Source organism: Podarcis erhardii, assembly GCF_964252035.2.
Source record: "Podarcis erhardii genome assembly, chromosome: 8".
Taxonomy (NCBI): domain Eukaryota; kingdom Metazoa; phylum Chordata; class Lepidosauria; order Squamata; family Lacertidae; genus Podarcis; species Podarcis erhardii.
This window is the reverse complement of record NC_138499.1, coordinates 28036092-28063139: the sequence shown is the minus strand read 5'-3', so window position 1 is coordinate 28063139 and position 27048 is coordinate 28036092. Positions and strand designations below refer to the sequence as shown.

At 42.4% G+C, this 27048-nt stretch overlaps 1 protein-coding gene across 3 annotated transcripts; it reads left to right on the top strand.

Moving 5' to 3' along the window:
- The first annotated feature begins 9709 nt into the window (after nt 1–9709).
- On the top strand, nt 9710–14233 carry LOC309348241 (proto-oncogene Mas-like). 3 transcript variants are annotated; one of them, XM_081873291.1, is made up of 3 exons: nt 9710–9919; nt 11426–11537; nt 13068–14233. In XM_081873291.1, the coding sequence occupies exons 2-3, from the start codon at nt 11442–11444 to the stop codon at nt 14034–14036; spliced, it is 1065 nt and encodes a 354-aa protein (XP_081729417.1). In that variant the 5' UTR covers nt 9710–9919; nt 11426–11441; the 3' UTR covers nt 14037–14233. The 3 variants fall into 3 exon arrangements, with proteins under 3 accessions (XP_081729417.1, XP_081729418.1, XP_081729416.1); XM_081873292.1 differs by having other exon boundaries at nt 9710–9923; nt 11429–11537; XM_081873290.1 differs by having other exon boundaries at nt 9710–9960.
- The last annotated feature ends 12815 nt before the right edge of the window (nt 14234–27048 follow it).

The following is a 27048-nucleotide window of genomic DNA, read 5'->3' as shown; positions in this document are numbered from 1 at the left end:
CAGGCCCTGACCTAGACCTTCTACCCACTGTGGAAGGACATGTGGATCCAGAACTGGCCACCACAGTCACTTGTGGGCTCATTGTTAAAACTGTGTTTATGGAAGACAATCTTACTCAGCTACGAGTGATCACCAAACAACAACAAGAAGAAGACAGCTGTTGAGATTTGTAGCCCCAACAACATTGGGCAGGTACCAGTTTAGCCAACCTAGGGGGACCTGGAAGCCCTGTTACACAGTAACTCTCTCGTTTCTGCTCCATAGTGTGTGTGCCTCTTCTTTTTTCTATCCCTCTGTCTCTCTGTCTTTTTCTGCTTCCCACAGTGAAGGGAACTTGAAGAGGCTGGCTGTTCTTGGCTTTCTGTTTCTGCTGTTGTAACTATAATTATAAAGAGGATTCAGGATTGTCAAGTTAGCACCTTTCGTATTAACTTTAGAAATAGCTAATTCAAGAAACAAGGGGGTGGGGGGGGGAGTTATCAATTAAAATAAATGACAGTATTCTAGTGCTGGCTCTGCAAAGCCGATCATCATGGATGAATGATGGCTTTTTTGCGCAAGTCCTAAGTAATTCTAGCAAACTACTTAGGAAATAGAATTTTGCTTTATTTTAAAACTATCGGCCAAGATGCACAGCAGCCAGATTACAAATGAATCATCCTCATTATGTCTCTCTTAAAGCTTGTGGAAGTAAAATAATAATTTTTGATCCCTATGTAACATGTCTACAGTTGCTGACAAGGCACATGATGTTTATTCAAAGTGTGCCTTAAGACAGATTTTTTAAAAGAAAGAAAAGGATTAATTTGTATTATATGTATAAGATGACCCAGCAGCAATTATTTGTACTATCCTAAACAAGATAGGATAGTCCAAAGCATTTATTTCAAAGTGAACAACATATTGCACAATTCCTCATTCTGATCTACCAATGACAGGTCACCCAGCTAATACTTGTGTAGGAGGCTCCTTGACTATGATTATTTCTGCATCTGAGAACTATTCTGACCATGAAGTGGCCTCTTTCAGCAACAGGACAACTATGTAACAGGGGACTCTGATAATATACTGACTGTTTAGTGTGTGTGTGTGTGTGTGTGTGTGTGTGTGTGTGTGTGAATGATAAAGCGGTGAAAGAGTAGGGAGCATAAGAAGACAAAAAGAGACTGCTGGATCAGGCCAATGGCCCATCTAGTCTAGCAACTGTGGTTTCCAGCAACTAGTATTCAGAAGCATTACTGCCTCTGAACATGGAAACAGATCACAGTCATCATGGCTAATAGCCATTGATAGCCGTTTCACATTTTCCCCAATATTAAGTTCAGTTTGCTATGTGTGTGTGCATGTGTTCCTTATGAAAATATGTTAGCACATTTCTCCTGAAATACATATCTTTGAATGCAATTTCTGTTGATTTGCACATGTTTGCAAGCAATTCCCCCTCCTGTACTGCATTTCTGCATGGTATTTTCACCAACAGATGCAATTAGGTGCCATTGTGTCCACTATTCCTGAGTATAATTGAGTAATAACTGATCGGCTTCAAGGATCCCCATAGCTCATAGGAACTATGTTGGGAAATCACTCCCTTGGATAAAAGACCCATTCCATTCCAGGCTCAGCCTGGTACCCTGACCTGAATCCTGCCAGGATATTCAGATTCAGCACAAAAATACCAGTCCCATGACACCAATGTTCTTTTAGAAACAAGCCTGTATGCATGTGCATTCCAAATTGCTTAATAGCTGCAGAAGCTTGCCCCAGACATAGCAATAAGCAGCAAATTAAAAAAGATGGGGCAGCCAACCCCTGTGTTCCATATATAGAACAGCAGCTCCATAAGGAGTTTCCACAACAGCGTGTCCATTCATTAATGCTTAATTGCAATACAGCACCTATGCAAAAGTGAAGATGAATGCCCCACAAATTCTGACTGATGACTGCAGTTACAGGGAATATGAAGTAACGCTGAGATTATAGGACCTCTTTAAGTGTCAGCAGATGTCTTTTATCAGTGTTTATCCTTTTTGATATAATTTAATGGGAGATGATATGTTAATGTGCAGCTGGAGTTAACTACCTTTCAGTCTCAACAAGCCCAAGAAGCATTTCCAGCTGACTTAGTTTCAGCCAGAACTGTAATTACCAATCACTAGAGAATATGTCTTTTTTTTAATAAAAAAAAAAACTAAATTAAACTAAACATATCAACCAAAATTCATTCAAAGTCGCTAGAGCCCGGATCCAACATTTTGAAACTTTGAAGTATTCAAAGTTTGACCTGGGGATTGGGGAGTGAGATTCTATGGAAGAAGTGCAGTGTTGTAAGCAATGCATGGTGCCTGCTGCTGAAAGATCTTAAGGCAGGAGTGGACAGACTTCAGATTTGCAGAACTGATTTTGCTTGTTACTAGAACCCTGAGGTCCATCAGCTAGAGCCCCATGCATCTACTTAGAATTAAAGAACTCTGAGCCCAGGAATTGGTTTTGAGTACCCAAGCCCTCATTCCCAGCATGTCTGCACTTCTGTCTCAGTGACACAAGACTCTGAATCTCGGGGTCACGGGTTCAAGCCCAACATTGAACAAAAGATTCCTACATTGCTGGGGGTTGGACTAGATGACCCCTGTGGTCCCTTCCAACTCTACAGTTCTATTATTTATACCCTGAGGACATCTTCGCTGGCTCGGTCGTGTCCACAGAATGGATGATGGCATGATCCCCAATGATGTCTCATTGGCCCATTGGCAGACCAACTCTGCATTACAAAGATGTCTGCAAACGAGGCACGAAGGCTGGCAACATCAACCCCACCGTGTGGGAATCCCTTGCCGATGACTACAAGAAAGAAGATTCCACCTAAACATTAGGAAGAACTTCCTGACAGTAAGAGCTGTTCAACAGTGGAATTTGCTGCCAAGGAGTGTGGTGGAGTCTCCTTCTTTGGAGGTCTTTAAGCAGGGGCTTGACAACCATATGTCAGGAGTGCTCTGATGGTGTTTCCTGCTTGGCAGGGGGTTGGACTCGATGGCCCTTGTGGTCTCTTCCAACTCTATGATTCTATGACTGCGGTTCCTGGAGACAGTCAGGTTGTGTATACATAGCAGTGACCCGAGGAGGAATGACCACTGGGAAGAGCACAGAAAGAAGAAACTGTGGTGCAGCTACATTTGCCCAAGCTGCAACTAAACATAGCTCTCCCATAGTAGTGTCTACAGCCACAGTAGGCACTGTAGCCTTCCAACAGGTTGACTTCACCCTGAAAGGCACACTCCTCCATTGACCATTGATGGATGCCAGCAACCTGAAACTGCTTGGAGCTCACAGTTCATCCACCTCAAAATCCGTTCCTGGTTACACCTCACCAGTTTTCTTCATTGTAGCGTTTAAGGGCAGGGGAATCATTTGGTTGTTGCTGTTAAGTCGTGGGCGAACATATCAGACGACACAGCGATTCTTCAAACAGCTCTTGTTTATTCAAAGGCCAGAATAGAACTGAACTGAAGAGCTCAGTCAGCCTGCTTATATAGAGCTCCAGAACAATGTAACTGTAGCAACTTTCTAAAACTATTCAATCACTGAACATCACTTTCGATCCTACATTTGCATACAAACTATCCAATCACTGAACGTCACTTTCGATCCTTCATTTGCATAACTATCTACAGTATCCCCCTGCTGGCCCAGGGTGAGAACTTCAGTACATAACAGTTGCCATTGCTAAACAATTGGGAGTCAGAAATCCTTGTTGATCTACTTCAGATCACCCAGAGGTCTCCCAGTTTATCCCATAATACCTTCTGCCTACCCCTGCTCTAGGAGACAGAATCGCCCAACATTCTCACCCATCGCCAGAGCTGGATTAAGACATGTTAGGGTCTTCAATTCTGTCCAGTTTGAGAGGCTGCACAGCATTACCAAAGAGAAGGTGTATTATTCTAACAGGAAGAACAATAAAGGGGGGGAAAACCTTTTATATAATACAGTACTTGTTCATAAGTGATGATGCAACTAAAAATTGGCAGTCTAACTAAAACACATTTCTTGCAATCAGCCTCTTTGAATCTGAAATTACTTTTAAATGAAAAGGCATTATTATCTTATTTGGCATACATGAAAACTTCTAATGTACACCAACGCAGGAGCAGTAACACACATAGTTTAACACTTACTAAATAGAGGCAGCAATACAGCATTCATTGTGTGTGTTCTGCCCATGACAACATTTAAAAAACTTCCTTTAATTATTATATAAAATTTGAAATTAGGCCCTTTTTTTCATTTAGAGACTGCCTCAAAACCTGAGACCCTAAACTGGAGCTTCCTTAGCTTTGGCATAAATCTGGCACTGCCCACATCTCATTTTCCAATAGCTTGGATAGCGCCAAACACATGACATGCAGGTATTAATCTAGCCATTTGTTTGCATGCAAGGACCAAGCTTTGTAATGTGTGTTATCTGATTGCACTGTTAATGCAACACAGTTTTTGCAAAATGGATGGGTATAGCTGTTCTCAGCATATCACTTGGGAAACATCTGTATGTTAGCACAGGAAAATTGAGGGAGACTGCTCACAAAATATTTTGTATTCAAGTGCACATACCTAAGTCCAGCCACATGCACACCACATTAATAATGAAAGCACACACACAGGTCTCACATATAAATTTTTTCTTTCAAATAAAAGGAGGTGGCACCCAATCCTTTCTTTCCTGTTGCTCCTGTGTATCTTAAAAGAGAAAGATGCTCTTGAAAACTGTATGCTCTTCATCACATATGCAGTATGCATTCAGTTGTACTTAGGTGTCCTTAGCAAATACATAAAATATCCCATTGTCAAGAGCTGGCTCATAGAATCCCAGTACCAGAATTATTGTGCTTCTACTTGAAGAGGGAACCGCCATGTGCTTGCACAGTGATTACAGTGCAATGTGCATAAGCTTGCACATTAGATTGATTGATTGATTGATTGATTTTTGTGTGTGTGTGCTTATACTGGCAGGCTATAACTGGATTCAAGTTCCCACTCACCCATGAAGCTCACTGGTGACCTTGGGCCAGTCACTATCTCTCGTGCTAACCAGCCTCACATGATAACTAAGTATATTGCCCTTGAGCTTCTTGGAGGAAAAGTAGGATATAAGTGTGTTTTAAAAGTAAAAAAAATCAACCAATCAGTTAATTAGTACATGAATGGTGCCCCAGATTTCCATAATGCTTCCAGCGCCGCTCCTTTTTAGTTTGAAGGATTGTATTATTGAGTGTGCAGGAACCAGATTTTGGTTTGCTTGCTTCTTTGTTTTTGTTTGAAAGATTTAGATGCCACACTTTTAGAAGAGCTTTCAGGATGGCCTACAAAAGCAAGGTAAGATTTGTTAATAAAATGCATTACAATTATTATTCTTTGCATTTATATGCAATTGTTCCTCCAAGGAGCTCAAAGTGGCATACATGGTTTTCCCCCTCTCCATACCATGACTGGCTCAAGGTCACACAATGAACTTCATGACTGAGTGGGGATTTGAACCCTGGTCTCCAGTGTCCTAACCTCTACCCTCTATGCTATGCACTGGCATAGGCTATAGATGGCTATCCGTGAGGTACACCATACATGTTGTCGGATCTCCTGCTCTGGAACCCAAATAACATTCCTTAATTTACGATTGCATTCATGGGGTGTCAGTTGTATTCAGTTTCTGTGGGCTAAACCAGCCACATATAACCAACATGCTTTAGTCTAATTAATGCATGAAGGGGTTCATAAAGTAAGCTGTCCTGCTGGGCTTAGCCTTTGTCACTTCCCATCACCTTAGGAGGAAATAGTTAACCAAGCCTTTGTTCCTAGTCTACATGTGAACTTTGGTGTGTGAGGAGCTGTGAGCTGATCCCCCAAGCCACATGGTTTTAACCCATCACTTTTGTTCCAGGCAAAAATGTGGTCCAAAACTAGCATTTTCCTATAGCAATAGTTTAGGAGCTTTTACTATTTTGTAACCTATATATATTTTAATGCCTGTGCAACGTCTTCTGACTACTGTATGGAAAAGCACATGAATCTGAACTTTGGAGAGTTTGTAAGTAAACCATTTTATAACTTACAGACATGTGATCTTTTCCTATGCTAGAGGAAGTGAGATAATTGGGAAATAACTCTGAAAAGGGGATGTTTTGCAGTTCACTAAAAGGGCACATTTTAAGGTTTTACAGCTTTTATTTCAACACTTTTTCTTTGCTCCTATTTTGCCATGTGAAATCTCTGCTGGAGTTCATTCCCCTAACTTGAATCTTGGCATGCAGAATTTCCACCAATTTCCACTTTCAAAAGACCTCAAAATGACCCCTGTAGCACTGTGTTAACATTTCTACTAGAAGTAAATTAATCAATATGGGCCTGCAATATGGGAGAGGATTATGTCACATCCCACCATGCTGGGAAGTCATTCTCCCACCCCCGCCTCAAGATGTTCTCACTGACAAATACCAGATGCTGACAATCTTAGCTATTGACTCAGCAATTCCTCCTAAGACGGTGAATCTGTATAAGTTTAACAATGTTTTAAGCTTCCCATTTAGAATATTATTCCGCAAAGCAACAATAACAACTGCTACTTGCCTTCTATCTTTGGGTAAAGAATGAACCACTGAAAAAATGATTAATGGGTGCTGTACCTAATTGTCCTTTGCTGGAAACCACAGGAGGTGAGACTGCTCTTGTGGTCAGGACCTGCTTGTGGGTTTCTTGAAGGCATCTGATAGGCTACTGTAAGAACAGGATGCTGAACAAAATGGGTCATTAGCCTGATCCAGCAGGCTCTTCTTTTGTGCTTATGGTGTAGTTATGAAAGCATTGATTTTTGCACTTTAAGCAATGGAGAGCTTCCTTTTTTGGGTCCCCTTCCATTTCTACAATAACTTTTTTATTAATCATCATCATCATCATCATCATCATTTATTTATATCCTGCCCGCCCTGGTCAGAGCCGGGCTCAGGACATCTAACACCTGTAAAATTACAATAAAATAAATAAATAAACCAATTTAAAATGCAGGTTAAAATATAATTTAAAATGCAGCCTCATTTTAATAGTAGCCCATAAATCAAAACCATAAGGGGAGGGAAACATAAGGGTCAGACTGAGTCCAAACCAAAGGTCAGGCAGAACAGCTCTGTCTTGCAGGCCCTGCGGAAAGATGTCAAGTCCCGCAGGGCCCTAGTCTCTTGTGACAGAGCGTTCCACCAAGTCAGGGCCAGTACTGAAAAGGCCCTGGCCCTAGTTGAGACCTTGCAACTTGGGACCTCCAAGGTGTTGTCATTTGTGGACCTTAAGGTCCTCCACAGGGCATACCAGGAGAGGCGGTCCCATAGGTACTAAGTATGTTCATTCAACCTCTTTTCTGCACTGGACAATACATGTAGTTTGGATACGTAAATCAGGCCTCCTAAACCCAATACTGTGCAGCCAACTGCCCCTGGTGAGTTCTGGCTGAAAAAAAAGCCCTGAGTATCACTGGGTTTAACTACAGAATCTACATTAACCACCACTGTCCTAATTACCATATTACTATATGATCCAGCTGTAGGTTGCAGGTTTGATCCCCATGTGGGACAGCTGCATGTTCCTGCATTGCAGGGGGATTGGGCTAGATGATCAGGGTCCCTTCCAACTTTACAATTCTATGCTTTTATAAACAGTCCTTTAGAAAACCAGGTCTGAGACTGTTTTAAAAGTCAAAGCCAGCACCTCAGATTTAACCCAGTAACATCAGTACCAGTGTAGCTGCTGTAGGATAGATCTCTATGCTGTGATCACTTTGCTCCTACCAACATAGCAGCAGTTTCAGTTATTGGTTTCAGATCTCTGCTCTTTGCTGTTAATCTTTGTCTAGTCTCTGGGCTTTCAAACCCAATTCTATACATGTTTACTCCTTCATTTACTGGACTTGTCCCCATATTGCAATCTGAATTAAAAAGCTGACCAATTTAATTTTTAGAGCAACAAATTTGACCTTCAGATCAAGCAATCCAATGGGGAAAATAGAAATATTTCTGTTTTGATTCAGATTTAATTCCTTTCTGCCAATACATTGTAGAACCAAGATGATCATGGGTCTGGAAACCATGTTTTATGAGGAATGGTTAAGGGAGCTGGGTATATTTAGCCTGGAAAAGAGAAGAATGAGAGGAGATATGATGGCCATCTTCAAATATCTAAATGGCTGTCACATGGAAAATGGAACCAGCTTGTTTTCTCCTGCTCCAGAGGGTAGGATCCAAAACAATGGTTTCAAGTTACAAGAAAAGAGATTCTGACTAAACAATCAGGAAGAACTTTCTGATTGTAAGAGCTGTTCAACAGTGGAATGGACTCCATCAGAAGATGGTGGACTCTCCTTCCTTGGAAGTTTTTAAGCAGAGTTTGGATAGCCATCTGTCATGGATGCTTTAGTGGAGATTCCTTCATTGCAGAGGATTGGACTAGATGAAGCTCAGGGTCCCTTCCAACTTTACAATTCTATGATCCTGCAATTCTACCCATAGGTTTTGTATCCAAGTAAGAGCAACAAGGAAAATGTCACATAATGACTGCATATATTCTGGTTGGTGAACACTGACAGGAGATTTTTTGCAGATCAAGAGTTGCTTTCAAAAGCTACAGTGGAAGAGTTTTGCATGAAAATAAATTTCAGAGTTGAGTAGTTAGTCCGCAATCATGCAAAGGCAAAATCTGTCACTTAATTTGTCACTGGCAACATATTTACTCAGTTCAGTTCTGCTAAATGAGACCCAGCTGCGCTGATAGAACAGGCTTTGAGAAGAAAAGAAGGAGGTGAAGAAAGGAGGTCCATGAGAAATCATGCCTGACGCAAAAGTACAAAGCAGTGTGATTAAAATTTGCTTATACAACAGAGTGGAAAAATTCCGAACCAAAAACGTTATGGATGGTGAGATTCAAATTAAAATGTTCCAGTCTAATGGAAATGTTAAATATGAATGAGACTAAAGATGCCTCTAGAGAGTCCAGTTTCATTTGTACAAGCATGTTCAGGTCCTAAAACCAGGAAAGGGGGCCTGAGAGACAAGCTATCATTTTCTCAAGTACTGGTGACCTGGGTTTCTTTGGATACCAAAGGAGGAAAGAGCATGTATGAAGTTGCATTGGCCATGTCAAAAGTCTGGTTGGTTGGAGAAGAGGTTAAAAAAAATCACTTTCCTGAAGGTTGTTTATCAAAGGTGAAGCCAGCAGGAGAAGCATACAGGGATAGAGACCATTGTTTGCTACTAGAGTAGAATAGAATTACAGAGTTGGAAGGGACCGCGAGGGGCATCTAGTCCAACTCCCTGCAATGCAGGAATCTCTTGCCCAACGTGGGGCTTGAACCCACAATCTTCAGATTAAGAGTCTCATGCTCTACCGACTGAGCTATCCCAGGTGCATACTTCTTTTGCAAGCATATAGGAAATCCCAGGTTCAATACCCAATATCCCCAGTTAAAAGGATCAGGTAGTCAGTGATGGAAAAGACATTTGCCCAAGACCTTGGGAGCTGCTACCTATCAGAGTAAACCACATTAGATGGGTGGGCAAATATAAATAGTCTAGCCTGGAATGAAGCAGCTTCCTATGTAACACCATAGAATAGAATATGGGTACTAGAATGCATGAATGACAAGTTAAGGGTGGGGGCATAGAATGCCAGGAAAGAGCAAGGCAATTAACAAGTCAGTTGGTGACAGTTAGAGGAGAAGAAACCCAAGAGAGGACTGCAGGAGTAGAGGAAGGAAAAGTAGAGGAGAGAGAGGACATCAGGGAGGAGGGTGGAAGCAGAACAACAGAACAGATTCTGTTACATGAACATTATCCAACTAGCAACTGATAACAGACACTATTCTTGCTGAAACAACTTTTTTTGGCAGGGGGTAGGTTTTCTTTATGTTTAAGCTTGTTCATTGTTACTACTGTAAGTTGATTATTTGCTTTACTATTTTCAGACGTATTTTTGTTTTGTTTTGTTTCGTTTTGTTTTGTGTTTTGTGTTTTGTGTTTTGTGTTTTGTGTTTTGTGTTTTGTGTTTTGTGTTTTGTGTTTTGTGTTTTGTGTTTTGTTTTGTTTTGTTTTGTTTTGTTTTGTTTTGTTTTTTGTTTTGTTTTGTTGAACATCCTATATAGGCCAAAGATTGAATGTGAACCTGCAATTTGAAATTGCACCTGTCATGCATTGACATGACTAATACTGAGTAGTGACAATATTACTAAGCAAATGTGTGCTAGTCAACAACTTGGAGATGGGCCTGAGAGAGCTCAGATGTATGTATGTATGTATGTATGTATTTAATTTACATCCTGCCCTTCTTCCCAAAAGATCCTTGGGGTGGCTCAGGGTGGAATTTTGATTATGCAGTTGCGAAACTGATACGATATAGCAGTTAAGAGCATGATCTGTGAATAAGACAGTCCCCAGTTCAACTTTATGCTAATTCATGAAGTCACTAGATGGCCTTAGGAAATCCACTATGACTCCGCCATTTGCAATATGGGTATAGTAACATTCCAGCTTGAAGATGGGGTTGCCGTATTAGTCTGCTGTAGCAAAAGTAGCACCTTGAAGACTATTATGGCATGGGGCTTATGCCATAAGCTTTTGTGGCCTACAGCCCACTTCATCAGATGTATGATATGTTATTTTGAGATACAAGTACATATATATACGGGACGGGGGGTGGGGGCTGTAAACAGTGAGGACAGAGAAAAGTGCATGGTGAATGTGAATGGTGGCCATTCGCAAAATCACTATGCAATCCTACACATGTCAACTCAGAAGTAAATCCATTGGGTGGTGTCAGGGAACCGCCATCGGCTCAGGGGGAGAGGGGAAAAGCCAGATGGATTACAGAGAGCCCCCAAGGATCGTGGGAAGCAGCTCCTCCTGAGCGGAGGAGAGTAACCACGTCTCCAGTGGAGAGGCGCTTCAGGGTTGGAGGAGGCGAGGCAGTGCCAGGACACCTTGCCTGGGCAAAGCAGGGAGGAGAGAGGTACTCCGTTACCCACGCCCTCCTTGCGCAGTAAGCTTTCGCGCCGAGAGGGGAGGTGCAGACTGGGTGTCAAAAAACTACTTTGCTGGGGAAGGTTTAAGGACCGCCCACTCACGGATTCTGCCAGTGAATGAGCCAGCCATGGGAGAGTGGCACTCTGGACAGATAAAGTTTATTTTTGCATCAAAAGCAAGGCTTCACAGCCGAGCAGGGAGGTATTTGCCTACTTGCTCTTGAGCAACCCTTTGGAACCCTAACAGGTGGGTTTCGAAGTTGTGCTACTCCATCAACATGAGTATTTCTGCTTGCCTGGTGGAACAATCTCCTCTCTCCCTCCCCCATGCAGTATGGGCAGTATGTCAGTCACTACTGATACTTTCTCTTTTTTTCACAGAAGAAAATAGGAAGGAATGCCATTGCTTCTTTGGATTGGGCTTTGGGGCCTCATCCAGCTGTCAGGAAGTGACCAGGTTTCTTCCATTTCGACAAATTGTTCAGAAACAAAAGTAAGTGTTTTCTGCCACACGTATTGACCTGGGGCACTGCCTTTCTACAAACCATGGCTTGCAAATTAAACACCAGTCCCAGGAATGCAAGCTTACTTCTCCCCTTTCTGGTACAAATTCCTCCCTCTCTTCTCTAGTTTGCTATACCCACAAGCCAGGGGTTTTGCGTTGCAAACCACAGCCATTGCTTGCAAGGTCACCTCATGGTTTGTCAACCAATGTCAAAATATACTTTTCATGCTGGTGACACACTTTTTAGACATGCATCATTTGGCAACACAGTAATTCAGTTTTACTAGCAAACCAGAGGTTAAACTAACTCCTTTCCAGCCCCAGAAGGAGCATGGGGAGTGTTCACGCGACACACCTACACACTGCAGCCGACACACAATGTGTCGTGACACACAGTTTGGAAAGCTCTGCCTTAGACACTGGTCAAGTACAACAAGCCTGCTCAACACAGAGCATTATTATGTACTATGTACTATGAATATATAAATCTGAGCCACAGGGGAGAGAATTTACTGCCACAAGCTGTGGATAGCCACCAAGTCATAGGACTGCCAGTGGGGAAAACATCACGGAAGATAGCTCTGAGCTCCACATTGATAGCTCAATGTAAATTCCATGGTAAAAGCAGTATGCCAATTATACCTCTGAATAACAGTAGCAGGGAGGGCAAATAGGGCTGTCACTTTTAAATGCCACTTGTAAAATTTCTAGAAGCATCTTGAAAGCACTTGGAAACAGAAGGATGGACTAGATCAGGGGTTGGCAAAGCTTACCATCCATGGGCTGGATCACTCCTGCGGAGAACATCCGTGGGCCAGGCCAGCACAGCATGACACCAAAAATCACGTCTGCACATGTCTGTGGCACTGGAAATTGCTTCTGCGCATGCCCAGATGCCAAAAATCGTGCCTGCGCAGAAGCAATTTTTGGCATCTGGGCATGCACAGCAGCAATTTCCGGTATCTGCGCATGCACAGACGTAATTTCCGGTGCCGCTTGGCGAGCCGGTTTTGCACAGTGCACGGGGGACTCACCAAGCGGGCGGCTCGTTTTGGTTCGGGGGCGGCTCATGGGCCAGTAAAACTGTCTTCGTGGGCCGGATCCAGCCCATGACTCACATGTTGCCAACCCCTGGACTGGATTACTGAGTATCAACTAGTGGGTTAAGACCTGATCTAAGATGGTTCACAACAGGAGCACTACCACCATGCAAATATATGGTAGAAAACTAAGAAGGGTTTGGGTTAAAAGTGGGTCCTGGGTCTGGATATCTTTGATGGACCTTTGATCAGATCTTCTGTTTGCATGCATTCCTGAGAGAGGAATATATGCCAGTTAAGTTAGGGAGGATGTTGTGCTTTGCTAAGCCTGGCTCACTATTTGCAAGCTACACTTTGCAAGGAGGTGATATAGCACCTGCATTGGGTAACACACATGGCCAGCTTCCTTCCCCATTCATTGTGAATTGACTTTCAGCATTCAGTTCCAATTTTAAATTGTTGGCATTTGTCTCTTTAGGAGGACTTCCTTCTTCCTTCAGCTAACAGGACCATATGTGGAAGAGGCCAGCATCTAAGAAGTGGTGGTTTGAATATGACTGTACTGAATGCAACACATCTTCCCACTGAATATTTGCAAGTTTTAGAAAATATTCCCTGTCCATGTGAGCACACAAAGAGCTTTCTGACATGCTTATTACAAGATCGTATGATTGCTCGTTTCATTATCTTCATTTTCACGCTTTGGCTTTTTGGGAACAGAACCATCTTCTTCTTTCTCCTCTTCCGTATTAGGAAGACTTTATTCACTGTCTACATCTGGAATTTAGCTGTAGCTGATTTTGGTGCCCTGTTAGTTCTGTGCAGTATCTTCATATTCTTTTGCACTTGTGAGGATTCGAGCGATGCTCTTGTTAAATTGTTCCTGTTACTGACATACCTATTTTTCTTCATGCAAGGTACTAGCATGCATTTCCTAATGTCCATCAGCATTGATTGGTTCTTGGTTGTCCTCTTCCCTATTTGGCACCGACGTCACAGTCCAAAATATTTGTCTGTTCTCCTATCTGCCATTGTGTCTGCTCTTCTCTGGGCTCTGTCTTGCTGGCTGTTACTGTTTTTCGATTTGGGGCTTGACCCGCAGTCAATCATTATTATAACCTTAATGATCTTTGCTCCTCTAATGGTCATCTCCACCCAGACACTGGTCATCAAGATCTGGCGCAACTTAGGTGAGCAAGGAGAACCTTGCACAGAAATTTTGCTTGGAATGTTTTTCTCCCTTGTCACTTGGGCCCCCCTGAATTTGTTCTTTGCCTTGCACCGTGATTTTGCAACCATCTCCTCATTGGCTTTCGTGTTCACTTCTCTGAGTGGCACCATCAACCCAGTACTTTACATTCTCATTGGGCAAACACTTCTTTCTGATTCAGGAAGTCTCATGTTGTACTCTAGGTGGGTTCCAAGGAGGGGAGGGGAAATCCACTAAGCAAATGAGAGACTTGCCATTTTGAGGTGGGGATGAATAATGGTGAGGAACTCTGGGCAACAGATACCCCCCATTTTTTTTTAGAAGAAAGGAAGTCTGTATTGGTTCTTAAGGTCTTGATGGGTTAAAGCTATACCAAGATGAATAAAGTGTGCCTAAAGAATATTCACTTGATAAATAAAAACCACTGTATGGCATGCACCTTGTTTCACTTATTTAGAAGATAACTTGCAATGGACGATAGTCCTAATTTGTAACTGGGTCAGCCCTTCCTCTGCTTAGCTCAAAGGCAGGAACCTTTGATTCAAGTAAAGAATCCATGCCCCCATGTACTATCAGAGCCCCCAAGAAATGACACAGAGACTTCGGAGAGAAGTCAACCTATTCCTGTTTGACAAAGAGAAAAAAGCATGCCAAATACCTGTACCTATAATGTGGATAAAAGTTCTGGGTTCATTTAAGAGTTTGGGGGCCCTTAGAAGTTACAGCACTGATTGGTTGAGTGTGTGTTTTGTATGAAGAAAGACGCAGATCCATCCATATCATGGATAGCTCACTAAGCAGAGCATGAGACTTAATCTCAGGGTCATGGGTCCCTTCCAACTTTACAATTCTGTGATTCCATGAAAAGGATTAGGTCACAAGTGACGGGAAAGACCTTTTCTGGAAACCCTGGATAGCCACCTGCGGTCAGAGCAGATAACCCTTGCCTAGGTGGACAAATAGCCTGGTGTAATGGCATGAGACAGCTTCCTGTGTGGTTCATATGCCAGTGATGTAGTATCCCAGGGTCACAAAGAGGGTGTTTGAAAGCCCATTACTATTTTGGCAGCAGAGCCTGTCTCCAATGTCCTAGAGCTGCTCAATAAGCATGAAAGGGGAGCTATTTACTGTGTACTCCAATGCTAAGCACAAGGTGCTTCAGTTTCAAGACAATGCTGGGCAAGTATGGTTACGTACAATGGAATTTCATGGAAAACACAACTCCAAATTGTGGTATTGGAGCACTCCCAATCATTTGCCTTTCTCTCTGTGTGTGTGGGGATGTGTGTGTGTGCGCACACGCGCATTTAAGGCAACACATGGAGATCTGTATTTATTGTTGCAGTGCACCCCTAATTTTTATTGCCATATGATTATGAGATTATTGCATAATCTTAGGAGGCTATGTAATCTTAGAAGGAATATGGCTTTGAGGGGGAGTGGCTGTGACAATCACAAAGGGACCCTTCACACCTGAATTTGCCACTACACTACTGAGGCTAACACCATTAGTTCATTACAGGCAAAAGGAAGTTAGCATGTCAGCATGTAGTTTCCATAGATGTCAGTGCCTGGCAGAGAGTCCCCATCAAAAACATTACCACTCTGTATTCAGTCAGGGGAAAGAATGAAGCAGCAGGAAGCAGAGAGCAGACAATAGCTCAGAAACTGACAAGAGTATTAAGAGAACTGACAATCTGAGTGCCAATGTCATTCTCCGAATATGCAGGGCACCGGCCGCGACACTAGGAGTACAGACTAGGACTAGGTACAATGGTAGCCGGCAGCATGGACAGAGACCAAGAGGCCACATCAGAGGACAGATGATATGAAGAGACAGCAGGGTCATGCAGGTCCTCCTACACCCAGTGGCAATTTGTTATTCACACACCATTGGTGTCGGGCACACAGCAAAAACTCAAGTGCATGAAGTGATAAGAAAGATTGGTGTTATTACAAGTGGGCCCTGCAAGCAAATGTTTCAGTTGATACTTGAACCTGGGCACTGGAGAGGAATATTTCTGTGCCCTTCCTCCTGGTTTGGAGAAGGACAGCAGGAAAATCTGTCAGATCCAGTGATGAGGCTCTAACAGGGGATGGGGATTCCCACGTTGCAAGGAATTCAAAGGCTGGGTGCCAACAGGCCTCAATCTGCCTGGATAAGGGAAGCATAATGCACAGCTCCCAAGTATTAATTTGTGTGTGTGTGTGTGTGTGTGTGTGTGTGTGTGTGTTGTCCCCATTGAGTACTCCAGCAACTTCCAGGAGCCCGTCAAGAGCCTGAATGGGTTGGGGGTGGGCAAATCTGTCAAATATGGTTTCTCTTATTCTCCCATTTTTCCATTCTTAAATTCAGTTCTCCACATTTCCATAGTAACTTTTTGTTTTTTAAAAGAAGAAAGTCCTCATGAAAATTCCTCAACTAATTTCTCCTAATATACATATTTTTGCATGCATATACATACATTAGCTGCTGGTGTGGTTATTTTGACTGATTTTAATTGTATTTATACTATTGTTTTTGTTTTTAAATCAATATAAGCTGCCTTGGGATGGTTTTTTCCTTGAAAGCTAGAGTATAAATGTATCTGATGAATGAATAAAGCATTGCTCACTCTGCTGTCCTTATCCATCTACATACATCTAATGACCTACACTCAAATACTTGCAGTTCCTTACCTTAGATTCTTTGTGAAGACTTCTCATCCCATCACATTTACTCAGAGGTAAGCCTTATTGACTCCACTGTCAGTATATTTTGAATTGCTGCTGTAATAACCTAAGGATCTGTTTCATGAAATCATTCTAAAAGCTGCACAATTGAAAGGTTTACTTTGTTTAAAAAATAAATTGGGATTACTAAACCCTGGTTCTTGTGTTGCTGTTAAAATGTCAATTTAAATGTCAGTTTTGCATGGGAAATATTCCACTTGAATGTAGCCTCAGGTGATGAAAGGTGGCATTTACTATGCCAGGGCAAACCATTCAAACTGGATTTTTCTTTGACAGGAGTGGAGGTGGGGAAGAAACACTCCTCTCCAGTCACAAAGCAAAAACTGACATTGGTGAAATAATCACCATGTAGTTAATCTACCATGCGAAAGAAAGAAAGAAAGAAAGAAAGAAAGAAAACTCAATCAGGCGAATTAGACCAAAATAAGATGAATGCAGCAACAGAGCCAATGATTTGTCTGTAAACCTCATCTGTCAGGGAACATCCACGTGTGGAAGCAGACACCCATGAATGAATTGTCATGCTGCTTCAGGGAGTTTACATGCAAATAGGATCCTGATATGAATCTACTTTTGTGGTGCACCCATTATTCTCACCCTCTCTACTGTGGGAAGTGGATGCCACTACACTAGGGATCAGAGAATATGTCGGTTTCTCTTTCTCTCGGTTTCTCATTTTTCTTGTCTTCGGTTCTCCACATTTCAACATCATTCTGTGCTGTGTGCATTTTAAGTCCATCTGACAATTCATCAGCATTTTGTGTACGTTTCCGAGCACAATTCAAAGTGCTGGTGTTGACCTTTAAAGCCCTAAACGGCCTTGGTCCAGTATACCTGAAGGAGCGTCTCCACCCCCATCGTTCTGCCCAGACGCTGAGGTCCAGCGCCGAGGGCCTTCTGGCAGTTCCCTCATTATGAGAAGCAAAGCTACGAGAAGCAAAGCTACAGGGAACCAGGCAGAGGGCCTTCTCGGTAGTGGCACCCGCCCTGTGGAACGCCCTCCCATCAGATGTCAAAGCGATAAATAACTACCTGACATTCAGAAGACATCTTAAGGCAGCCCTGTTCAGGGAAGTTTTTAATCTGTGATATTTTAGGGTATTTTTGGTTTTTATGGAAGCCGCCCAGAGTGGCTGGGGAAACCCAGCCAGATGGGCGGGGTACAAATAATAAATTATTATTATTATTATTATTGTGTGAACATCTCCTACTGTACACATTCCTATATGCAATTTTGCCTAATTTACATATTTTTGCAAAGCAGTTCCCCCTAATATATGCATTTAGCCAGCACTCCACACTTCACCACTGGTGATCACACACTTGAGGTGGTAGACAATTTTGGTTACCTGGATTCCACCATAACCAGCAACCTTTCCATTGATGCTGAGCTGGACCAGCGTATTAGCAAGGCAGCTACGGCAATAGCTCACCTCTCCAAAAGGGTATGAGAGAAGATGATGCTAACATCCAATTCCAAGATGGACTATGTTATGCTGCTTTATGGAAGTGAGTTGTGGGGAACGTACAACATTTTGTTGCATCTGGGGTAGATGAAGGCAACCCATTGTGTTGCTACAGATGCACCATAGTGTTTCTTCTCTGTGTGCTCCTCTCAACAGTTATTCCTTCTCTGATCACTGCTGTGGATGCACAACGCAACTGTCTGTCTCCAGGCACTGAAGGCATCTGCAAGGGATTCCCACACACTGGGGTTGATGTCACCAGCCTTCATATCATGTTTGCAGACATCTTTGTAAAGCAGTGTTGATCTGCCAACAAGCCTGGTGCCTGAAGCCAGTTCCCCATAGAGCACGTCCTTCAGGATCCTGCCATCTTCCATTCTGTGGACATGAGCAAGTTAGCGTAAAACAGAATCTTATGACACCAGCCCTGTGCACAACTGTTGTCTAGGTATTTCAAAGGATTGACATGGTAGTCAAGTCCTTTGATCAGTGTAGCCCTCAGGTCTCTGTCCCTCTGTACAGTAGAACCTCTACTTACAACCACCTCAGGTTACAAACGCTTCAGGTTACAAACACCACTAACCTGGAAGGGTTACCTCAAGTTGAGAACTTTGCCCCAGGATGAGAACAGAAATTGTGTGCCGGCACAGCGGCAGCAAGAGGCCCCATAAAGCACGCCTCTAGCTAAGAATAGTTTCAGGTTAAGAATGGACCTCTGGAACGAATTAAGTTCATAACTAGAGGTACCACTGTATTTTATTTGCAGAGTGCACCATTGTAGTCCAACTGATCCATGGAAGGACCTCTATACTAGTTGAGAAAGATGGTAAATGAAAGATAGTAAATGAAAATGCATGGGACAGAGAAAACCAATAGGAACTTTAAAAGGAACCAAGCAATACATACGGCTCAGGAACATTCCAAAATTACCATTTGAAATGGTAATTCCCCCCCCCCATGAACAGCAATTTAAAAACTTGTAAGTCTCAAATCTACCTTACTATATGCTTTCCTCCTTCTTCACAAACACAGCCTTTCTAAGGAGGAATTACATACAGCAATGCCATGTGCTTCATTGCCTTCTTGATTAGTAGGTTTTCTGGGTCACATAAGCTCCCCAAGGCCTCCACCATGTTCTAATATTAAACCATCTGGGATAGACTGAAGAAGATTTCAGGAAGGGCTTTTGCTCTTGCATGGAAAAATGATCACAAAGTAGGTCATTCCTTAAACTGATCTGAGTGAAAATAAGCAGGAGGTTGACTGTGAATTAGGAAAGGGAGATGCAAATAAACAACGTTCTCTGGGCCAGAGAACGTGACATTAATCACACGTGACATATCCGCACCATATATTTAAATCACTCTTATGTCACTTTAACCAGCATGGCTTGGATTTGAACTCTGATCTCCTAGGTCAGGGACCAGCAATCTAACCACTACACCATACTTGCATTGGCTGAAAGGCTCCAACCATGGCAAATGGCAGTTCATGTCCTATGTTATCATCACAGAGTAGCTTTCAAAGGCAAAAGTTGCTCTCTACAGAGTAGATGGATATCGACAATATATCCCCATTTACTACTTTCCTTTTTAGCCAGTTCTAAGGATTTGACACAGCAAATTGACCTTTTATGTTTGATGGTAATAACAGTGTATGAATCACAGAACAGAAAGCTCATCAGAAGCCTAAAGAAAGAGGATCCAATTTACCCTGAATATCTCCCTTAAGATGTACAAGAAGTCAGGGGAAGAGGGGGGAGAACGAGAGTGACAGAGTCTAAATTTTCATTAAAGATCTGCAACCACCTTTTTTTTTTCTTTTACAGATTGCAAAATGTTCTGGCAAGTTTGCCAATGGACAGCATTAATCATATATTTCCTTGTGATACTTTTGCTATTGCAGCTAATTATAGAGGTGTGACAATAATGATACAGCTGGCGGTTGTGCAATTGTTTTTGGTTCAGTAATGGCAGCCTTGCTAGGGGAATCAGGATGTCCCCACAAATCTGATCCTGCGTTGCCATTTACTAAACAACAAACAACAACACCCACACAATTCCCAGAAGCAATATTGTCATCATATCAGTTTGATGCCCAGAAATCTCCACAATGCGTATACAGAAACAAAATAAATGCAAGCTAAGTCTCAGCTGTTTACCTTTTTTATTGCACCTGAACAAGCTAAGATTCCACCCCTCCCTGAACTGTTTTTCACACCAAAATTCAACTCCAATGAAAATTCACCACTTCATGACCTTTGCATTTAATGGTCTCTATATGAGACATTAAAACCTAATTAAAATTACATGCTATTAAATGCTAGCAGCTTAAATTTTATAGATATTGTTCATAGGGTTGCTGCATTCAGTCCCAATAAACTTATTTGTGTATTTAATTATTAACATAAGAGGCAATAAATGTCCCATTAATTCCACTTTAAAAGCACATGTAAAAAGTTCACTATTATTTGTGCTTACTTTTTGCAAAGGGTGTGCAAGACATTTGAATGAATCCCAAATCCAGAACTGGAGAGGCGCTGCTTTAGACAGATTTGGGATTATTCAACCCAAACCAGTCCAGAATCAAAGCAGGGATCTCCAAAGCATTTTGGGCTCGTGTGGAGATTTCTATCATATGTAAATGTACCAAGTACAAAAGGAAAACCACTGAATTTATTTGTCTGTAATTTGTTGAGCCTGCAAATTTCATACTGTTCTGTGAAAAGAAAACAGTTATAGTCTTTTTTTTAAAAAAAAAAAAAATCCATAGTAGTGACTGTGGAGGTTGGTTGTTTTCTTTTAGTGGGATCTGTATTCAAAGCCCTAGGCCTAATCAGACAGCCTCTGAAGCATTGCAGAATGGACCTTGTTATTTTCCAAAGTGGAGTCCAGTCTGAATATTGTTGGTGGTGCACAACCCTACTTTTAATGACTTAAAAAAAAATCTTCATAGTTTACACAATTCGTACTTTAAAAATTACTGAGTCTCACATAATACTCCTATGTATGCTTCCTTCTTTCCTCTTCTTGTCATAGGTCCATACTGATATGTGTCAATATAGGCATCATTTGAGATTTTAAGGTAGGTCTGAGGTGGCTTGGCTTTGGTTTTCGCTGTGTCAGCTCCATGCTGGAAGTCTCCAGTATGTGGCCATACCAGGCCCTCAGGGGCACTTCCAGACTTCCATACCATCACTCTGAAATTCTAAATCACCAAAAAAGTAGGCCCCAGCCCCATAGATTATGAGACTCTATTGTTGGCATCCATCTGTCTCGAGAGGCAATGGAGTGTACATCTGGGGGTGAAGTCAAACCACTGTGTTAGCAGCACCTAAGTGACCTCCCCGGAGCACAAGCCTCGGCAGTCTGTATGGAGGTCCTGGGCTGCGCAGACAACTAGACCCCCCACTCTCGGCCTCACTGATGCGGTCCAAAGGAAAACAGAGCAATATGTTTGGCACCAGCTTGGCTGCAGGAGTTGCTGGAAGGAGGCATACAAGGTACCATCCAACCATCTATGGGACTCCACTCCGAATTTGTGTAGGGTTTATTGCTTAGCATTTTCTTCTCCTGAAGATATCCCACAAGCAAGTGGAGGTTTAGGATCAGAGCTTTTCTTCTCCTAGATGGGCTGCCTTCCTAGGTTGACATTCTCCATCTGCCCTTCACTTTCCTCACCTGGTTTAGCTGGCCAGTCAAAGCTGTTCCTGGGGTGTGGCTACTGTCCTGCTGACAGCTGCTAGGAGCCACAGGTAAGAGCTGAGTGCAGGGTGCGGACCAAAGGTGGACAAACTACCCCAGAAACAGCACGACGTCTGTCCCACCAGAGATACTATCCCTTCACTAACACCCCATACATTCCACTATACGCTCAACTATTAATCTAGAAATACTTCCAGAGCCAAAAATTAAAGCACGTGTAACATGCATATATGTAGGCACATTATTAAGGAATTAAATATAGATAATTTTTTCCTAGCCTGAATACGGGGGGGGGGGGGGAATACACATTTTAAACCTGGAGGACACTAGTGAACTTAAGATTACTTCCAAGACAGTGGGTGAATCATTGGCAGAGAACTGAATGAAAACACAATGCAGTGGATCAGTCAATAAAAGGGAACCAAGGAGGCCTTTACATGCAACCTGAATCAAATTTCTCCTTCATCGCTAACGACCATTGACTCTTTGCTGTATTGAAATGACTAGAGGAATCTGGCACCGCACTCAATGAAAAATGTGAGTTTTCGAAAACAAATATGAAGTTACTTGGCCAGATCATTGGTGGTGTAGGGGGAAGGAGATAGCTCAGTGGCAGAGCAACTACCTTACATACAGAAGATCACAGTTTCAGTTCTTAGTATCTCCAGATAGGGCTGGGAGAAAATCGCATCTGAGACATTGATGAGCCACTGCCCGTCAGTGCAGACATCACTGAGCTTAGATGGACCAATTGTCTGAATCAGTATAATGCAACTTCCTTTGTTCCTAACCAGACCTAGAAAAGGTCTGAGCTGTTTCCCAGATCCTCAAAGTATCAGTGAGGTTTGCCAGTTCATGGGTATGGTCACACATGTGGAGAAAATTCTACTTCACTTGGCAAAGTCAAAACCAACGAGAGACCATTTAAGCTGCTGACATTAATGGTACTGGAGTGTGGCACAAGGAACAGCTTTTATAGCTATAAAAAGCACTCACACAGCTCCTCTTTTAGCCTTTCATAACCCAAAGAAAGCCATCAGTGTCTCAGCAGATCTCTCTGCCTATGAATTAGCAGCAGTTCTCCTCCAGGGACAGTCTCCAGCCGGCTTGCAAGTGATAACATATGCATCATGTTCGCTCAGTCCTGCTGAGCTGCAATATGCCCACAATGAAGAAAAACTTTTGCCGTCACATGGGCTTGTGAGAGATTCAACAACTTCCTTCTGGGGTGAGCATTCCAGGTAGTAACTGATCACAAACTCCTCAATTTGCTGTTGGGTTTGAGATCCTTCACGAACTACCACTGAGGAACCAATGATTCTACATGAAATTTAAGAGATTTCAGTTCACATTCTTTTACGTATCAGGAAAGAATCTTAACACAGCAGATGCTCCAGGGCTCCAGGGCTCCACTTCCTGAGGTGCTTCCAAATGATTATGCTAAATAGCAACATCAGATGGAAGATTCCCCCCCCCCCCGATCGTTACATCTTTGCTCCTAACAGTTTGAACGAGAGAAAAAGAGAATAAGAAGCTGATGTAACATTGTACCGTATAGTAAACCACTACAAAATTGGTGAGGCTGAAATAACTAATTGAAATGCATTACTATATCCTTGAGAGGGACGCAGGTGGCGCTGTGGGTTAAACCACAGAGCCTAGGGCTTGCCGATCAGAAGGTTGGCGGTTCAAATCCCTGCAACGGGGTGAGCTCCTGTTGCTCGGTTCCTGCTCCTGCCAACCTAGCAGTTTGAAAGCACATCGAAAGTGCAAGTAGATAAATAGGTACCGCTCCGGCGGGAAGGTAAACGTCGTTTCTGTGCACTGCTCTGGTTCGCCAGAAGTGGCTTAGTCATGCTGGCCACATGATCGGGAAGCTGTATACAGGCTCCCTCAGCCAATAAAGCGAGATGAGTGCTGCAACCCCAGAGTCGTCCGCGACTGGACCTAATGGTCATGGGTTCCTTTACTATACCCTTTACTATATCCTTAGTGAATAGTCTCAGGAAACTTCATATTGAAAGAAGAGTCTGTTGTTGAAAGTGCCCAATCTGGCTATTCTACACCAATACATTGTCAACAAATATTGTCACTTCTGATGTAACAACATCAATATCATGAAGAGACATACCTTAGAAGGGAAGTCGTTCCAAAGGTGAGGGACCATGACAGAGAAAACCCACCCACAGGGCCCTACTCAAGGACTCTCATTAGGCAAGGAGAGCCCCCCACCCCCCAAAAAATCTTATATCTTAGGACAGTTATGGAAGGAGGTGTTTTTTCATATATTTGAAGCCCAGGTCTTTGGGAGCCTTAGATAATAATTGTGTTATTTCTTGTATTTATTTTGTACAATTGTTTCCCCACCTACTCAGAAATAGGGGTGTGGTCATTAGCTGTATAAGAACAGGGGGGAGACGGGACTGGTGTGTTTCAGTTCAAACTACACCCAAGGCAGCAAGCCCCCAATGCATAGGGAAGATGCAAATATGACAGAAGAAGGATAGCATACCCAGCTTTATATTTTGCTTTGAGATGGGCTTCTTATTTTCCCCACTCCTTGCTTCATAAGTAGCTCAGCTTTGTCAACTGATGTGTATGTCAGTGTGTTGTGTACAGCAACAAAAGACTACGTCCCCCAGTCTGTACAACATTGCCAGTGCTATATTTAGTATGGCAATCAGATTTTTTTGGGGGGGTAACCTCACATACAGTACATTCTTGAAAAGTATCGTAAATGTCATGTTACTGGGGAAATAATGACAGTCGCTGTGGCTGTATTTCAGCTTTCTAAAAACACACACGAGAGTATAATATCCATTTTGAATGACAAGAGCTCATGTGAAGGCTTGTAATAATGAAGGAAGCATGCAATTTCAGAAACCACTCCCCCCCTTTTTGCAGATTTAAACACAAACACTAAAGAAATGCTGCCCTCCTACACACAATATATTTTCCTTCACTTGAATAATAGTTGTTTTGCCCAGAGTAAATGATGGCATGCATCCTAAGAAGCGATGGAAGCATTTAGCTATATATAGTTACATTGCATTTAGCTTTCAGGCAGATAAAATAGTCAGAAACTCTTTTAAAAGAAACAAATACAATTCAATATATGGAGTGATATGTCTCAGTGGGGGGACGAAAATACATTTATGAAAGCTACTATTTTCTTTTTTCCCACTGAAATGCTGATGAAACCAACCCTGTTTCTAGTCTGGCATTAGCTAAAAAAATAAGTAAGTTTCATATATATTCCTTAAAAGATGTCAAAATTGCTTTCCTCGTTGATTTGCTTAATGCGTTTGAAAATATCATTGCCTCTATAACATGAAACTTTACGCAGGATTTACTATAAATCAGGAATGTGGAACCAGGTGTCCTTCAGATGTTAGTGGACTTCCAGCATCCCTGATCATTGGCAATCATGCTGGCTGGGGCTAAATATCAGCGAAGAAGAAGAAGAAGAAGAAGAAGAAGAAGAAGAAGAAGAGGAAGAAGAAGAAGAATTAGCCCATGAAGATTTCACTTTTAGAAAACTAGTTCACTAATGTGATGTCATTGAAAAAATGCAAGAAGTACATTTTGCTTAAAGCCAAACTTAGACTTTTAATCTCATGAGCTATTTTGCTAGTACAGCTCTTCATAAAACCCGATGTAATGGTCTCAGAATGAATTGGTCTCAGCATCAGCATCACAACCACTCTCGTCATGACGAAGGCAGGATACTATGGCAGCCTCATCTCGGTCAAAAACCAATCATCCTTAGTGATTTATGAGTGGTCACTTTCTATCACTGCTATGACTTGGAGAAGCTTCCAGCTATGGCTTAGCAATCCAGTAGAGCAGACACAAAATGATGATCATAGCCAACAAAGAATAGAAGGTTTTGCTAGAAAACCCAACATTGTTATCAAATTTCACTCTCTTTTAAAAAGGGAGCACCAAACCGTAGCAGCAACATGGCATCTTTTCCTCTAATTTGTTCGGCTTCAAAATGGTCAGAGATGATGGGAAGGAAGATCAGTGGTGGTGGTTCTTCTTCTTCTTCTTTGGCGATGACTTGTAGCCAATTAAGATTGTCTTCTATAAACACAATTTTAACAATGGGTCCCTATGTGACTGTGGAGGCCAATTCTGGATCCACACGTCCTTTCACATAGGTTTCTGGGTGGGAGATGATCACGGTGAGGGTTTGCCAAGTGTGCCTTCCTCTTAGCACATTTCTCCCTTTCATCCTGAGCTCGAGCATCCTCAAAGCCCATGACACCTTTGGTAAAGGCTGTTCTCCAACTGGAGCGCTTGCAGGCCAGTGTTTCCCAGTTGTCGGTGTTTATACTACATTTTTTAAGATTTGCCTTGAGTCTTCAAACATCCTTTTTTGACCACTGGCATTCTGCTTTCCATTTTTAAGTTCGGAATAGAGTTGTTGCTTTGGAAGACGATCATCAGGCATCCGCACAACATGACCAGCCCAATGAAGTTGATGTTGAAGAATCATCGCTTCGACACTGGTGAACTTTGCTTCTTCCAGTACACTGGCATTAGTTTGTCTGTCTTCCAAAGTGATGTAGCCGAGGTTCACGCACCTCAGGACTGGTAGGCCAGAAGACTGGGAACTCAACAGTTGGGGGAGGCAGAGCCAATGACAGACAAACACAACTCATTCTAGATTTGTCCCCATTCACCTCCCTGCTGAGTTCTATAAGGACAACAGATAAACTAAGGAGAAGCAAGATGTCACAGGCAGTACCTCCCTCCACCCCCAGACTGGTTGCAAATAAGCCAATGGGCAAGTGGAAGCTGGCTGAGGGCAGAGTAAGGTTGGCGAGACATTTATTTGCATTTTAATTTATTTATTTATTTTAAAAAAGCTTTCTAGGCCAATGCTCCACAGCTCTAAGTGGATTACACTGTCTGTTAACCATATAGCACTTCAGGCTGTTGTAGCTGCTTTACATACATTAGCTCAGCGACAACAGCCTTGTGGAAAACTGGAAAAAAAACCTGTTTTCCAAATAAAAAGAAAGATATGAAATGTCTCCAACCTCACAACCCGTCACCCCAGACCCAACGTATTGCAATCATTAGCATATTACTGAGGTCAGCCCACATCTGTTTCCTTTTTCCTTCTTTAATTTCAATTATAACTTGCTGTTTTATATTGCACCATTTATTCCTAAGTGACTGTAGTGCCAGAGAAATGCAGTCAGCCAATTTATTCATTAGATCTATTGTAGTGGAACTGGGGCAGGATGGGGGGGGGAATGGGTTTTATTATCAATCTATTTAATTTCGAGATAGAATTTAGTGGAAATCAATATTAGAGAATGCATAATTGCTAAA

What these genes read in the sequence shown, in the direction of transcription:
- LOC309348241 (XM_081873291.1), top strand. Translation starts at nt 11,442, where the DNA reads ATGCCATTGCTTCTTTGGATTGGGCTTTGGGGCCTCATCCAGCTGTCA. An exon ending in CAAATTGTTCAGAAACAAAA is followed by an intron (nt 11,538 to 13,067) that starts GTAAGTGTTTTC and finishes TTGTCTCTTTAG; the next exon opens with GAGGACTTCCTTCTTCCTTC.